The following is a 13,325-nucleotide window of genomic DNA, read 5'->3' as shown; positions in this document are numbered from 1 at the left end:
ATTGTAGCAAAGTGTCATTTCTTCAGTGTTGTCACATGAAAAGATATACTCAAATATTTACAAAAATGTGAGGGGTGTACTCACTTTTGTGATATACCTATACAGTATATGTGTCAAATGTTGCTGTCTGATAGACAGGGATCCACACTGTGCTGTCTGATAGACTGGGATCCACACTGTTCTGTCTGATAGACAGGGATCCACACTGTGCTGTCTGATAGACAGGGATCCACACTGTGCTGTCTGATAGACAGGGATCCACACTGTGCTGTCTGATAGACAGGGATCCACACTGTGCTGTATGACAGACAGGGATCCACACTGTGCTGTCTGATAGACAGGGATCCACACTGTGCTGTATGACAGACAGGGATCCACACTGTGCTGTATGATAGACAGGGATCCACACTGTGCTGTCTGATAGACAGGGATCCACACTGTGCTGTCTGATAGACAGGGATCCACACTGTGCTGTATGATAGACAGGGATCCACACTGTGCTGTCTGATAGACATTTAACATTTACATTTAAGTCATTTAGCAGACGACAGGGATCCACACTGTGCTGTCTGATAGACAGGGATCCACACTGTGCTGTCTGACAGACAGGGATCCACACTGTGCTGTCTGATAGACAGGGATCCACACTGTTCTGTCTGATAGACAGGGATCCACACTGTGCTGTATGACAGACAGGGATCCACACTGTGCTGTCTGATAGACAGGGATCCACACTGCTGTATGACAGACAGGGATCCACACTGTGCTGTATGATAGACAGGGATCCACACTGTGCTGTCTGATAGACAGGGATCCACACTGTGCTGTATGATAGACAGGGATCCACACTGTGCTGTATGATAGACAGGGATCCACACTGTGCTGTATGATAGACAGGGATCCACACTGTGCTGTCTGATAGACTGGGATCCACACTGTTCTGTCTGATAGACAGGGATCCACACTGTGCTGTCTGATAGACAGGGATCAGAGTAGTTATCTGCAGTACAGCGCCCTAACCACTGGGCCACCCGGGAGGCCCTCCCATAGACTACATTTGAGTAGTTATCTTATGAAGTCAGTATAAAGTAATTCCCAGTGCTTTATTAAGAGGTGCAATAGACTACTGAGATGGTATTCAATAAAGACGCCGTTACATCTAACCTTGCCCTAGCTGGAATGGAGGATATGGAGCCTTATTCAGTGATTGTCATGAATTTTGGGGTGACGATTTAGACTTTTATTTACACCAATACTATATGAAGGCCTTATTGAATTGGTGCTCATTCATCACCTGAGGAAGTGGAAACTCATTAGTTAATTTTAAATATATAACCCCCCTGCTAGTTGCCATGTTTTAATCCAACAGTAAATGTAATGTCCTAATGAAACTGCACACAGGGACATAAAAATGGTATCCATGAGTTTGTCTGACTGGTAAGTAGATAAACAACCAAAATCTCACAGTATCCCTTTAAAGCGCCACCAATTGGCACTTATTTTTCTGTTGCTCATTAAAAAAAACTAGATTTTAGTCTGGGAGGTGTGTCTCCTGACCGATTCGCCGTTTGGTTTATGATGTTTGTCCCCTATGAGACACTATACACATGGAAGCCTACACTACACTAACAAAAGTATGTGGACACCTGCTTGTTGAATATCTCATTCCAAAATCATGGGCATTGAAATGGAGTTGGTTCCCTCCTTTGCTGTTATAACAGCCCCTACTCTTCTGGGAAGGCTTTCCACTAGATGTTGGAACTTTGCTGCTATAACAGCCTCCACTCTTCTGGGAAGACTTTCCACTAGATGTTGGAACATTGCTGCTATAACAGCCTCCACTCTTCTGGGAAGGCTTTCCACTAGATGTTGGAACATTGCTGCTATAACAGCCTCCACTCTTCTGGGAAGGCTTTCCACTAGATGTTGGAACATTGCTGCTATAACAGCCTCTACTCTTCTGGGAAGACTTTCCACTAGATGTTGGAACATTGCTGCTATAACAGCCTCTACTCTTCTGGGAAGACTTTCCACTAGATGTTGGAACATTGCTGCTATAACAACCTCCACTCTTCTGGGAAGACTTTCCACTAGATGTTGGAACATTGCTGCAGGGACTTGTTTCCATTCAGCCACGAGAGCATTAGTGAGGACGGGCACTGATGTTGGGCGATTAGGCCTGGCTGGCAGTCAGCGTTCCAATTCATCCCGAGGGTGTTAGATGAGGTTGAGTTCAGGGCTCTGTGCAGGCAAGTCAAGTTGTTCCTCACTGATCTCGACAAACCATTTCTGTATGGACCTCGCTTTGTGCACGGGGGCATTGTCATGCTGAAACAGGAAAGGGCCTTCCCCAAACTGTTGCCAGAAAGTTGGAAGCACAGAATCATCTAGAATGTCACTGTATGCTGTAGTGTTAAGCTTTCCCTTCACTGGAACTAAGGGGCCCGAACCATGAAAAACAGCCCCAGACCATTATTCCTCCTCCACCAAACTTTACAGTTGGCACTAGAGGTCGACCGATTATGATTTTTCAGCGCCGATACCGATTATTGGAGGACCCAAAAAAAAGCCGATATTAATCGAATTAATCGGAAAATTATTATTTATTTTTTGTGATAATGACAATTACAACAATACTGAATGAACACTTATTTTAACTTAATATAATACATCAATAAAATGTAGCCTCAAATAAATAATCTAACATGTTCAATTTGGTTTAAATAATGCAAAAACAAAGTGTTGGAGAAGTAAAAGTGCAATATGTGCCATGTAAGAAAGCTAACGTTTCAGTTCCTTGCTCAGAACATGAGAACATATGAAAGCTGGTGGTTCCTTTTAACAAGAGACTTCAATATTCCAAGGTAAGAGGTTTTAGGTTGTAGTTATTATAGGAATTATAGGACTATTTCTCTCTATACCATTTGTATTTCATATACCTTTGACTATTGGATGTTCTTGACTCTGACTCTGCGTGCAATGAACGCAAGACAAATGACACAATTTCACCTGGTTAATATTGCCTGCTAACCTGGATTTCTTTTAGCTAAATATGCAGGTTTAAAAAATATATTTCTGTGTATTGATTTTAAGAAAGGCATTGGTGTTTATGGTTAGGTACAGTCGTCCAACGATTGTGCTTTTTTCACAAATGCGCTTTTGTTAAATCATCCCCCAGCGTTGCATCGATTATATGCAACACAGGACACGCTAGATAAACTAGTAATATCATCAACCATGTGTAGTTATAACTAGTGATTATGATTGATTGATTTTTATAAGATACGTTTAATGCTAGCTAGCAACTTACCTTGGCTTACTGCATTCGCGTAACAGGCAGGCTCCTCGTGGAGTGCAATGAGAGGCTGGTGGTTAGAGCATTGGACTAGTTAACTGTAAGGTCTCAAGATTGGGTCCCCCGAGCTGACAAGGTGAAAATCTGTCGTTTTGCCCCTGAACAAGGCAGTTAACCCACCGTTCCTAGGCCGTCATTGAAAATAAGAATGTGTTCTTAACTGACTTGCCTAGTTAAATAAAAAATGTAAATCCCTCCAGGGAACACTGCTCCAGAATCCAATGGCGGTGAGCTTAACACCACTCCAGCCGACGCTTGGCATTACACATGGTGATCTTATGCTTGTGTGCTGTTGCTCGGCCATGGAAACCCATTTCATGAAGCTCCCAACGAATAGTTATTGTGCTGACGTTACTTCCAGAGGCAGTTTGGAACTCGGTAGTGAGTGTTGCAGCCGAGGACAGACGATCGATACGCTTTTCAGCACTCGGCCGTCCTGTTGTGAGCTTTTGTGGCCTACCACTTCGCGACTGAGCCGTTGTTGCTCCTAGACGTTTTCCACTTGACAATAACAGCACTTACAGTTGACCCAGCTCTAGCAGGGCAGAAATTTGACGAACTGACTTGTTGGAAAGGTGGCATCCTATGACCGTGCCATGTTGAACGTCACTGAGCTCTTTGGCAGTAGAATGGCCTTACCAATGTTTGTCTATGGAGATTGCATGGCTGTGTGCTGGATTTTTATACACCTGTCAGCAACAAGGTGTGGCTGAAATAGCTGTGTCCACTTATTTGAAATGGTGTCCACGTTTTTATATGGATAGAATAAATATTTTTCCTTATCAATCTCCAATATAATACTCCATAATGACATCACAATACCCCATAATGACAAAGCAAAAACAGGATTTGGGACTCTGGGATGCTGGCCTTCAAGGCAGAATTCCTCTGTTGTCTTCTTCCTCAGTTGTGCACCAGGGCCTCCCACTCCTCTTTCTATTCTGGTTAGAGCCAGTTTGCGCTGTTCTGTGAATGGAGTAGTACACAGCGTTGTACGAGATCTTCAGTTTCTTGGTAATTTCTCGCATGGAATAGCCTTCATTTCTCAGAACAAGAAGAGACTGAGTTTCAGAGGAAAGGTCTTTGTTTCTAGCCATTTTGAGCCTGTAATCGAACCCACAAATGCTTTTGCTCCAGATACTCAACTAGTCTAAAAAAGGCCAGTTTTATTGCTTCTTTAATCAGAACAAGTTTTCAGCTGTGCTAACATAATTGTTAAAGGGTTTTCTAATGATCAATTAGCCTTTTAAAATGATAAACTTGGGTTAGCTAAGACAACATGCCATTGGAACACAGGAGTGATGATTGCTGATAATGGGCCCCTGTACGCCTATGTAGATATTCCATAAAAAATCTGCCGTTTCCAGCTACAATAGTCATTTACAACATTAACAATGTCTACACTATATTTCTGATCAATTTGATGTTATTTTAATGGACAAAAAGGACATGTCTAAGTGACCCCAAACTTTTGAACGGTAGTGTAAGTATTCAGACCCTTTACTCATCTTTGGCAAAGATTACAGCCTCGAGTCTTCTTGGGTATGACACTACAAGCTTGGCACACCTGTAGTTGGGTAGTTTCTCCCATTCTTCTCTGCAGATCCTCTCAAGCTCTGTCAGGTTGGATGGGGAGTGTCGCTGCACAGCTATTTTCAGGTCTCTCCAGAGATGTTCGATCGGGTTCAAGTCCAGGCTCTGGCTGGGCCACTCTAGGACATTCAGAGACTTGTTCCAAAGCCACTCCTGCGTTGTATTGGCTGTGTGCTTAGGGTCGTTGTCCTGTTGGAAGGTGAACCTTCGCCCCCAGTCTGAGGTCCTGAGTGCTCTGAGTGCTCCTGACTAGTCTCCCAGTCCCTGCCGCTGAAAAACATCCCCACAGCATGATGCTGCTACCACCACGCATTACCATAGGGATGGTGCCAGGTTTCCTCCAGACGTGACGCTTGGAATTCAGGCCAAAGAGTTCAATCTTTGTTTCATCAGACCAGAGAATCTTGTTTCTCATGGTCTGAGAGTCCTTTAGGTGCCAAGCGGTCTGTCATGTGCCATTTACTGAAGATGGGCTTCCGTCTGGCCACTCTACCATAAAGGCCTGATTTGGTGGAGGGCTGCGGAGATGGGAGAACCTTCCAGAAGGACAACCATCTCCACAGAGGAACTTGGGAGCCCTGTCCGAGTGACCACCGGGTTATTGGTCACCTCCCTGACAAAGGCCCTTCTCCCTGGATTGGTCAGTTTGGTCGGGTGGCCAGCTCTAGGAAGTGTCTTGCTGGTTCCAAACGTCTTCCATTTAAGAATGATGGAGGCCACTGTGTTCTTGGGGACCTTCAATGCTGCAGAAATATGTTGGTGCTCTTCCCCAGATCTGTGCCTCGACACAATCCTGTCTCGTAGCCCTGCGGACAATTCCTTCCACCTCATGGCTTGGTTTGTCTACTGTGGGGCCTTTATATCGACAGGTGTGCTCCTTTCCAATTAATTCAATTTACCACAGGTGGACTCCAAGTTGTAGAAACATCTCAAGGATGATTATCCAGATGCACCTGAGCTCAATTTGAGTCTCATTTTTTCAAAAAAAAATTCATGTGCAAACATTTCTAAGAACTTGTTTTCACATTGTCGTTATGGGGTATTGTGTGTAGTTATGGGGGTATTGTGTGTAGTTATGGGGGTATTGTGTGTCGTTATGGGGGTGTTGTGTGTCGTTATGGGGGTATTGTGTGTCGTTATGGGGTATTGTGTGTCGTTATGGGGGTATTGTGTGTAGTTATGGGGGTATTGTGTGTAGTTATGGGGGTATTGTGTGTTAGTTATGGGGGTGTTGTGGGGGTGTTGTGTCGTTATGGGGGTATTGTGTGTCGTTATGGGGTATTATGTGTGTGTAGTTATGTTATGGGGGTATTGTGTGTCGTTATGGGGGTGTTGTGTGTCGTTATGGGGGTGTTGTGTGTCGTTATGAGGTAATGTGTGTCGTTATGGGGTATTGTGTGGAGTTATGGGGGTATTGTGTGTAGTTATGGGGGTATTGTGTGTAGTTATGGGGGTATTGTGTGTCGTTATGAGGTAATGTGTGTCGTTATGGGGGGGGTATTGTGTGTCGTTATGGGGTAGTTATGGGGGTATTGTGTGTAGTTATGGGGGTATTGTGTGTAGTTATGGGGGTATTGTGTGTAGTTTGTGTGTCGTTATGGGGGTATTGTGTGTCGTTATGAGGTAATGTGTGTCGTTATGGGGGTATTGTGTGTAGTTATGGGGTATTGTGTGTAGTTATGGGGGTATTGTGTGTAGTTATGGGGGTATTGTGTGTAGTTATGGGGGTATTGTGTGTAGTTATGGGGGTATTGTGTGTCGTTATGGGGTGTGTGTTATGGGGTGTGTGTCGTTATGGGGGTTTGTGTGTAGTTATGGGGGTTTTGTGTGTAGTTATGGGGGTATTGTGTGTAGTTATGGGGGTATTGTGTGTAGTTATGGGGGTATTGTGTGTAGTTATGGGGGGGGTATTGTGTGTAGTTATGGGGGTATTGTGTGTCGTTATGGGGGTGTTGTGTGTCGTTATGGGGGTGTTGTGTGTCGTTATGGGGTATTGTGTGTCGTTATGGGGGTATTGTGTGTCGTTATGGGGGTATTGTGTGTCGTTATGGGGTATTGTGTGTCGTTATGGGGGTATTGTGTGTCGTTATGGGGTATTGTGTGTCGTTATGGGGGTATTGTGTGTCGTTATGGGGGTATTGTGTGTCGTTATGGGGGTATTGTGTGTCGTTATGGGGGTATTGTGTGTCGTTATGGGGTATTGTGTGTCGTTATGGGGGTATTGCGTGTCGTTATGGGGTATTGTGTGTCGTTATGGGGGTATTGTGTGTCGTTATGGGGTATTGTGTGTCGTTATGGGGTATTGTGTGTCGTTATGGGGGTATTGTGTGTCGTTATGGGGTATTGTGTGTCGTTATGGGGGTATTGTGTGTAGTTATGGGGGTATTGTGTGTCGTTATGGGGGTATTGTGTGTCGTTATGGGGTATTGTGTGTCGTTATGGGGGTATTGTGTGTCGTTATGAGGTAATGTGTGTAGTTATGGGGGTATTGTGTGTCGTTATGGTGGTGTTGTGTGTCGTTATGGGGGTGTTGTGTGTCGTTATGGGGGTGTTGTGGGGGTATTGTGTGTAGTTATGGGATATTGTGTGTAGATTGAGGATTTTTAAAATTTTCTTCAGAATGAGGCTATAACGTAACAAAATGTGGAAAAAGGGAAGGGGTCTGAATACTTTCTGAATGCCCTGTACATTAACTCTCTGTTTCATGTCCTTAAAATCCCCAGAATGAATCTAACATAACTCAAGAAATCTGTACTAATTTGATGTTTTTTATTTATTTTTTAGCAGTTTGACATCTAACTAAGGTGTTTGATGCAGTATTTGTCACGTTAAAAACACGACTAGGGTTGCAAAGGGTTTAGGAAACTTTCCGGAAGTTTTCCATGGGAAGATAAGCCCGGGAATTTAAGGAATTTTGCTTAAATTCATTAAAAAAAAGTTAGCTTATATAACAGTGAACTTTTTTTTGTGGGATACACTGTAGGCAATTCTAGGTCTCGTGGCATATTTTAGTTAAATTACCCCCAATTCAACCTTCTTTATTTAACTCGGCAAGTCAGTTGAGAACAAATTCTTATGTTCATTGACAGCTACCGGGGAACACTGCCTTGTTCAGGGGCAGAACGACAGATTTTTACCTTGTCAGCTCGGGGGATTTGATCTAGCAACCTTTCGGTTGCTAGTCCAACTCTCTCTAACCACTAGGCTACCCTGCCGCCCTTCTGCATCTCCTGGAGGGGAAGGAGTCTCTCCAAGAAATGGCCATTTCACAGTCTGCCAATATGGACCGCTCCATCAAGAAGATCCTCCTGAAGGTTATATTTTGGGAGAGAGTGGTAAGCAGCCTGAAACCTATAGTAGTAGCCATTGCACGGATTGAGGGAGACCATGCCATCCCGTCTGATGTTCAGACTCTGCTTGCAGATGTAAGAGAAGAAATCCGTACTGCCCTGCCCACTTCACTGTTGCTCCGAGCAGAGGAAACTGCAGTTCTGAAATACATCAAAAAGCGTGAAGACTTCTGCCTGAAGCCCAAACACGTTGATCTGAGGCTCTTTCCCATGTTGCCTCCATCATCTTCCAAATCCCACCAACATCAACTGCGCAAGTGGTCCTTGTTTGGGAACACACACACCAAAGCATGCAACAGGCTGACCAATACAAGGATTGAAAAATTGTCTATCCGGGTGAATTTGAGGCTTTTTGAGCCTGACAACGAGCCATCCTCAACAAGGTTGGAAAGTGACGGTGAAGATGAGGCCTCAGATTCTGATGTTCAAGAGGTGAACATTGAAGAGGACCAGGGAGAAGACATGGAAGCCTGAGAGGAAGCCAATCAAAGCTTTAGTTTCTGGACTATGTTTTTACAGATGTATGTTGAAAACGTTTTTGGGAGATGCGATGGGATCACTGGGGATCATTCAATATTCCCTTTATTTTTGTTGTTCAGTGAAATCATCCCATGTGAAGAGTCAACTCATTTAATTAAAGTTCAGTTCATAACTAAATAGTTTTTAAAATTTCTATTGGAAGGATTTAATCATTTGCAATGATGTCTAAAGGTAAAAGTTTTCTGTTTCAGTCTCCACATGATATGGACAATATATCCAATACAAAAAAAAAAATCTAACTTTTTAAATAGTATTAATATTAATTTGCATATATTCCCAATTCCCAAGGAAAGTTTCCACCTCTACGTATTCCCCAAAATGTGCCAGAGACGCCGTGTTTTATGTAAACAGTCAGAGCTCCTGAGCAGTTCTTTCTCACCGTCTGTGGTATTGGATAGAGAGCAACACAGCAGCTGTTCACTCCATGTTAGTGAGCAAATGGACAAATAAAACACCAACCTTCATTTACCCGTTGTGATGCACGGATTTTCAAATCTCTGTTTTCTACCAGACTGTCTTCATGACCAAAAATATCCTATTTACACTTTGTAGTGTATTTTGACACTAGAATAAATGTTTCTGACTCATGTTGATGCCACTCAGGGTGTTGTCAAAGGGATCTGTTGCTTTTTAAAGGGTTGCAAAATGTGACTATATTATACTCTCTGTTAGAGACTGAAGGGCTTGGTGTGGCCATTATACTCTCTGTTAGAGACTGAAGGGCTTGGTGTGGCCATTATACTCTCTGTTAGAGACTGAAGGGCTTGGTGTGGCCATTATACTCTCTGTTAGAGACTGAAGGGCTTGGTGTGGCCATTATACTCTCTGTTAGAGACTGAAGGGCTTGGTGTGGCCATTATACTCTCTGTTAGAGACTGAAGGGCTTGGTGTGGCCATTATACTCTCTGTTAGAGACTGAAGGGCTTGGTGTGGCCATTATACTCTCTGTTAGAGACTGAAGGGCTTGGTGTGGCCATTATACTCTCTGTTAGAGACTGAATGGCTTGGTGTGGCCATTATACTCTCTGTCCATCTGTTAGAGACTGAAGGGCTTGGTGTGGCCATTATACTCTCTGTTAGAGACTGAAGGGCTTGGTGTGGCCATTATACTCTCTGTTAGAGACTGAAGGGCTTGGTGTGGCCATTATACTCTCTGTTAGAGACTGAAGGGCTTGGTGTGGCCATTATACTCTCTGTTAGAGACTGAAGGGCTTGGTGTGGCCATTATACTCTCTGTTAGAGACTGAAGGGCTTGGTGTGGCCATTATACTCTCTGTTAGAGACTGAAGGGCTTGGTGTGGCCATTATACTCTCTGTTAGAGACTGAAGGGCTTGGTGTGGCCATTATACTCTCTGTTAGAGACTGAATGGCTTGGTGTGGCCATTATACTCTCTGTCCATCTGTTAGAGACTGAATGGCTTGGTGTGGCCATTATACTCTCTGTCCATCTGTTAGAGACTGAATGGCTTGGTGTGGCCATTATACTCTCTGTCCATCTGTTAGAGACTGAAGGGCTTGGTGTGGCCATTATACTCTCTGTTAGAGACTGAAGGGCTTGGTGTGGCCATTATACTCTCTGTTAGAGACTGAAGGGCTTGGTGTGGCCATTATACTCTCTGTTAGAGACTGAAGGGCTTGGTGTGGCCATTATACTCTCTGTTAGAGACTGAAGGGCTTGGTGTGGCCATTATACTCTCTGTTAGAGACTGAAGGGCTTGGTGTGGCCATTATACTCTCTGTTAGAGACTGAAGGGCTTGGTGTGGCCATTATACTCTCTGTTAGAGACTGAAGGGCTTGATGCGGCCATTTAGTTTACCAGACGACGCTGAAGGGCTTGGTGTGGCCATTTTAGTTTAACAGACGACCCTGAACGGCTTGGTGTGGCCATTTAGTTTACCAGACGACCCTCTCCCAATCCTATTTGTCTGTAAGGTGAGATCCTAAAGGAGGAAACAGCTGTTCACCCCCAGCCCTATGTTTTTGTGTTGTTGCGGGTAACAAAAGTTACAGTACCGATTCTGCTCTTCTAATGCGTGTGCAATGACGCCAGAGAATAAAAGACAAGTGTTCGCTGTTCGCTGTGATTCCTTTGTTGTAATATTGGAAAAGGAAGTGGAAGTTTCCCCATTTTAAGGATTTCTGCTTTAAATGGAAGTGAAAGAATACAGGTTGAAGAAAGTGTCTCTGTTCGATCAGTCTGTCGTTATGGCTGGGACACCTCAGGCCAGACAGCTGACATTGTTTGTTTCCATTCCAGGAGGGAAGAAGGTTGGCATCAACCCAAAGATTAATAACCTGATGCCAGGTTATGAGGGGGCGAAGCATGGCCTGGTGTGGATTTGCGACAGCGGAATACGAGGTAGGAAATAAACACTCTGTCCCAAATGGTGCCCTATTCCCTACACAGTGCACTACCCTGGTCAAAAGTAGTGCACTGCATAGGGAATAGGGTGCCATTTGGGACGCATTCTTACACCAATTTCATCATTCTTATCGCTAGGGCTGATGTGTGTCTTATCCCTAGGGCTGATGTGTGTCTTATCCCTAGGGCTGATGTGTGTCTTATCACTAGGGCTGATGTGTGTCTTATCCCTAGGGCTGATGTGTGTCTTATCCCTAGGGCTGATGTGTGTCTTATCCCTAGGGCTGATGTGTGTCTTATCCCTAGGGCTGATGTGTGTCTTATCCCTAGGGCTGATGTGTGTCTTATCCCTAGGGCTGATGTGTGTCTTATCCCTAGGGCTGATGTGTGTCTTATCCCTAGGGCTGATGTGTGTCTTCTCACTAGGGCTGATGTGTGTCTTATCCCTAGGGCTGATGTGTGTCTTATCCCTAGGGCTGATGTGTGTCTTATCACTAGGGCTGATGTGTGTCTTATCACTAGGGCTGATGTGTGTCTTATCCCTAGGGCTGATGTGTGTCTTATCCCTAGGGCTGCTGTGTGTCTTATCCCTAGGGCTGATGTGTGTCTTATCCCTAGTTATTTCCCAATAGATAATGGAGGTTCCATTCAGCTCTAGTTTTGAACCTTGAACCTACAGTTGAAGTGGGAAGTTTACATACACCTCAGCCAAATGCATGTAAACTCTGTTTTTCACAATTCCTGACATTTTAATCCTAGTAAGAATTCTCTGTCTTAGGTCAGTTCAGGATCACCACTTTATTTTAAGAATGTGACATGTCAGAATAATAGTAGAGTGAATGATTTATTTCAGCTTTTATTTCTTTCATCACATTCCCAGTGGGTCAGAAGTTTACATACACAAAATTAGTATTTGGTAGCATTGCCTTTTAAATTGTTTAAGATGGGTCAAACATTTTGGGTAGCCTTCCACAAGCTTCCCACAATAAATTGGGTGAATTTTGGCCCATTCTTCCTGACAGAGCTGGTGTAACTGAGTCAGGTTTGAAGGCCTCCTTGCTCGCACATGCTTTTTCAGTTCTGCCCAAACATTTTCTATAGGATTGAGGTCAGGGCTTTGTGATGGCCTCTCCAATACCTTGACTTTGTTGTCCTTTTTTTGACACAACATTGGAAGTATGCTTGGGGTCATTGTCCATTTGGAAGACCCATTTGCGACCATCTTGAGATGTTGCTTCAACATATCCACATAATTTTCCCCCCTCATGATGCCATCTATTTTGTGAAGTGCACCAGTCCTTCCTGCAGCAAAGCACCCCCACAACATGATGCTGCCACCCCTGTGCTTCACAGTTGGGATGGTGTTCTTCGGCTTGCAAGCCTCCCCCTTTTTCCTCCAAACATAACGATGGTCATTATGGCCAAACAGTTCTATTTTTGTTTCATCAGACCAGAGGACATTTCTCCAAAAAGTACGACCTTTGTCCCCGATGAGCAGTTGTAAAACGTAGTCTGGCGTTTTATGGCGGTTTTGGAGCAGTGGCTTCTTCCTTGCTGAGCAGCCTTTCAGATTATGTCGATATAGGACTCGTTTTACTGTGGATATAGAGACTTTTGTATCCGTTTCCTCCAGCATCTTCACAAGGTCCTTTGCTGTTGTTCTGGGATTGATTTGCACTTTTCGCACCAAAGTACGTTCATCTCTAGGCAACAGAACGCGTCTCCTTCCTGAGCGGTATGACGGCTGCGTGGTCCCATGGTGTTTATTCTTGCATACTATTGTTTGTACAGATGAACGTGGTACCTTCAGGCATTTGGAAATAACTCCCAAGGATGAACCAAACTTGTGAAGGTATTTGTAAGTCGCTCTGGATAAGAGCGTCTGCTAAATGACTTAAATGTAAATGTAAATGTCTACAATTATTTTTCTGAGGTCTTGGCTGATTTCTTTTGATTTTGAAGGTAGGCCTTGAAAACATCCACAGGTACACCTCCAATTAACTCAAATTATTTCAATTAGCCTATCAGAAGCTTCTAAAGCCATGACATCATTTTCTGGAATTTTCCAAGCTGTTTAAAGGCACAGTCAACGTCTGACCCACTGGAATTGTGATACAGTGATT

At 43.9% G+C, this 13,325-nt stretch overlaps 1 protein-coding gene across 1 annotated transcript in view; it reads left to right on the top strand.

The window, feature by feature from the left end:
• The window catches only part of LOC115125281 (ceramide glucosyltransferase-like), a 59,840-nt gene that overhangs the window by 31,829 nt on the left and 14,686 nt on the right, over nt 1-13,325 (top strand). Inside the window, exon 4 of the mRNA XM_065017163.1 lies at nt 11,098-11,199. Coding sequence (XP_064873235.1) covers nt 11,098-11,199 — 102 coding nt within the window. The remainder of the gene's footprint in view (nt 1-11,097; nt 11,200-13,325) is intronic.

This window comes from Oncorhynchus nerka, linkage group LG4 (genome assembly GCF_034236695.1).
Source record: "Oncorhynchus nerka isolate Pitt River linkage group LG4, Oner_Uvic_2.0, whole genome shotgun sequence".
Taxonomy (NCBI): Eukaryota; Metazoa; Chordata; class Actinopteri; order Salmoniformes; family Salmonidae; genus Oncorhynchus; species Oncorhynchus nerka.
This window is presented reverse-complemented; position numbering and strand designations above follow the sequence as displayed.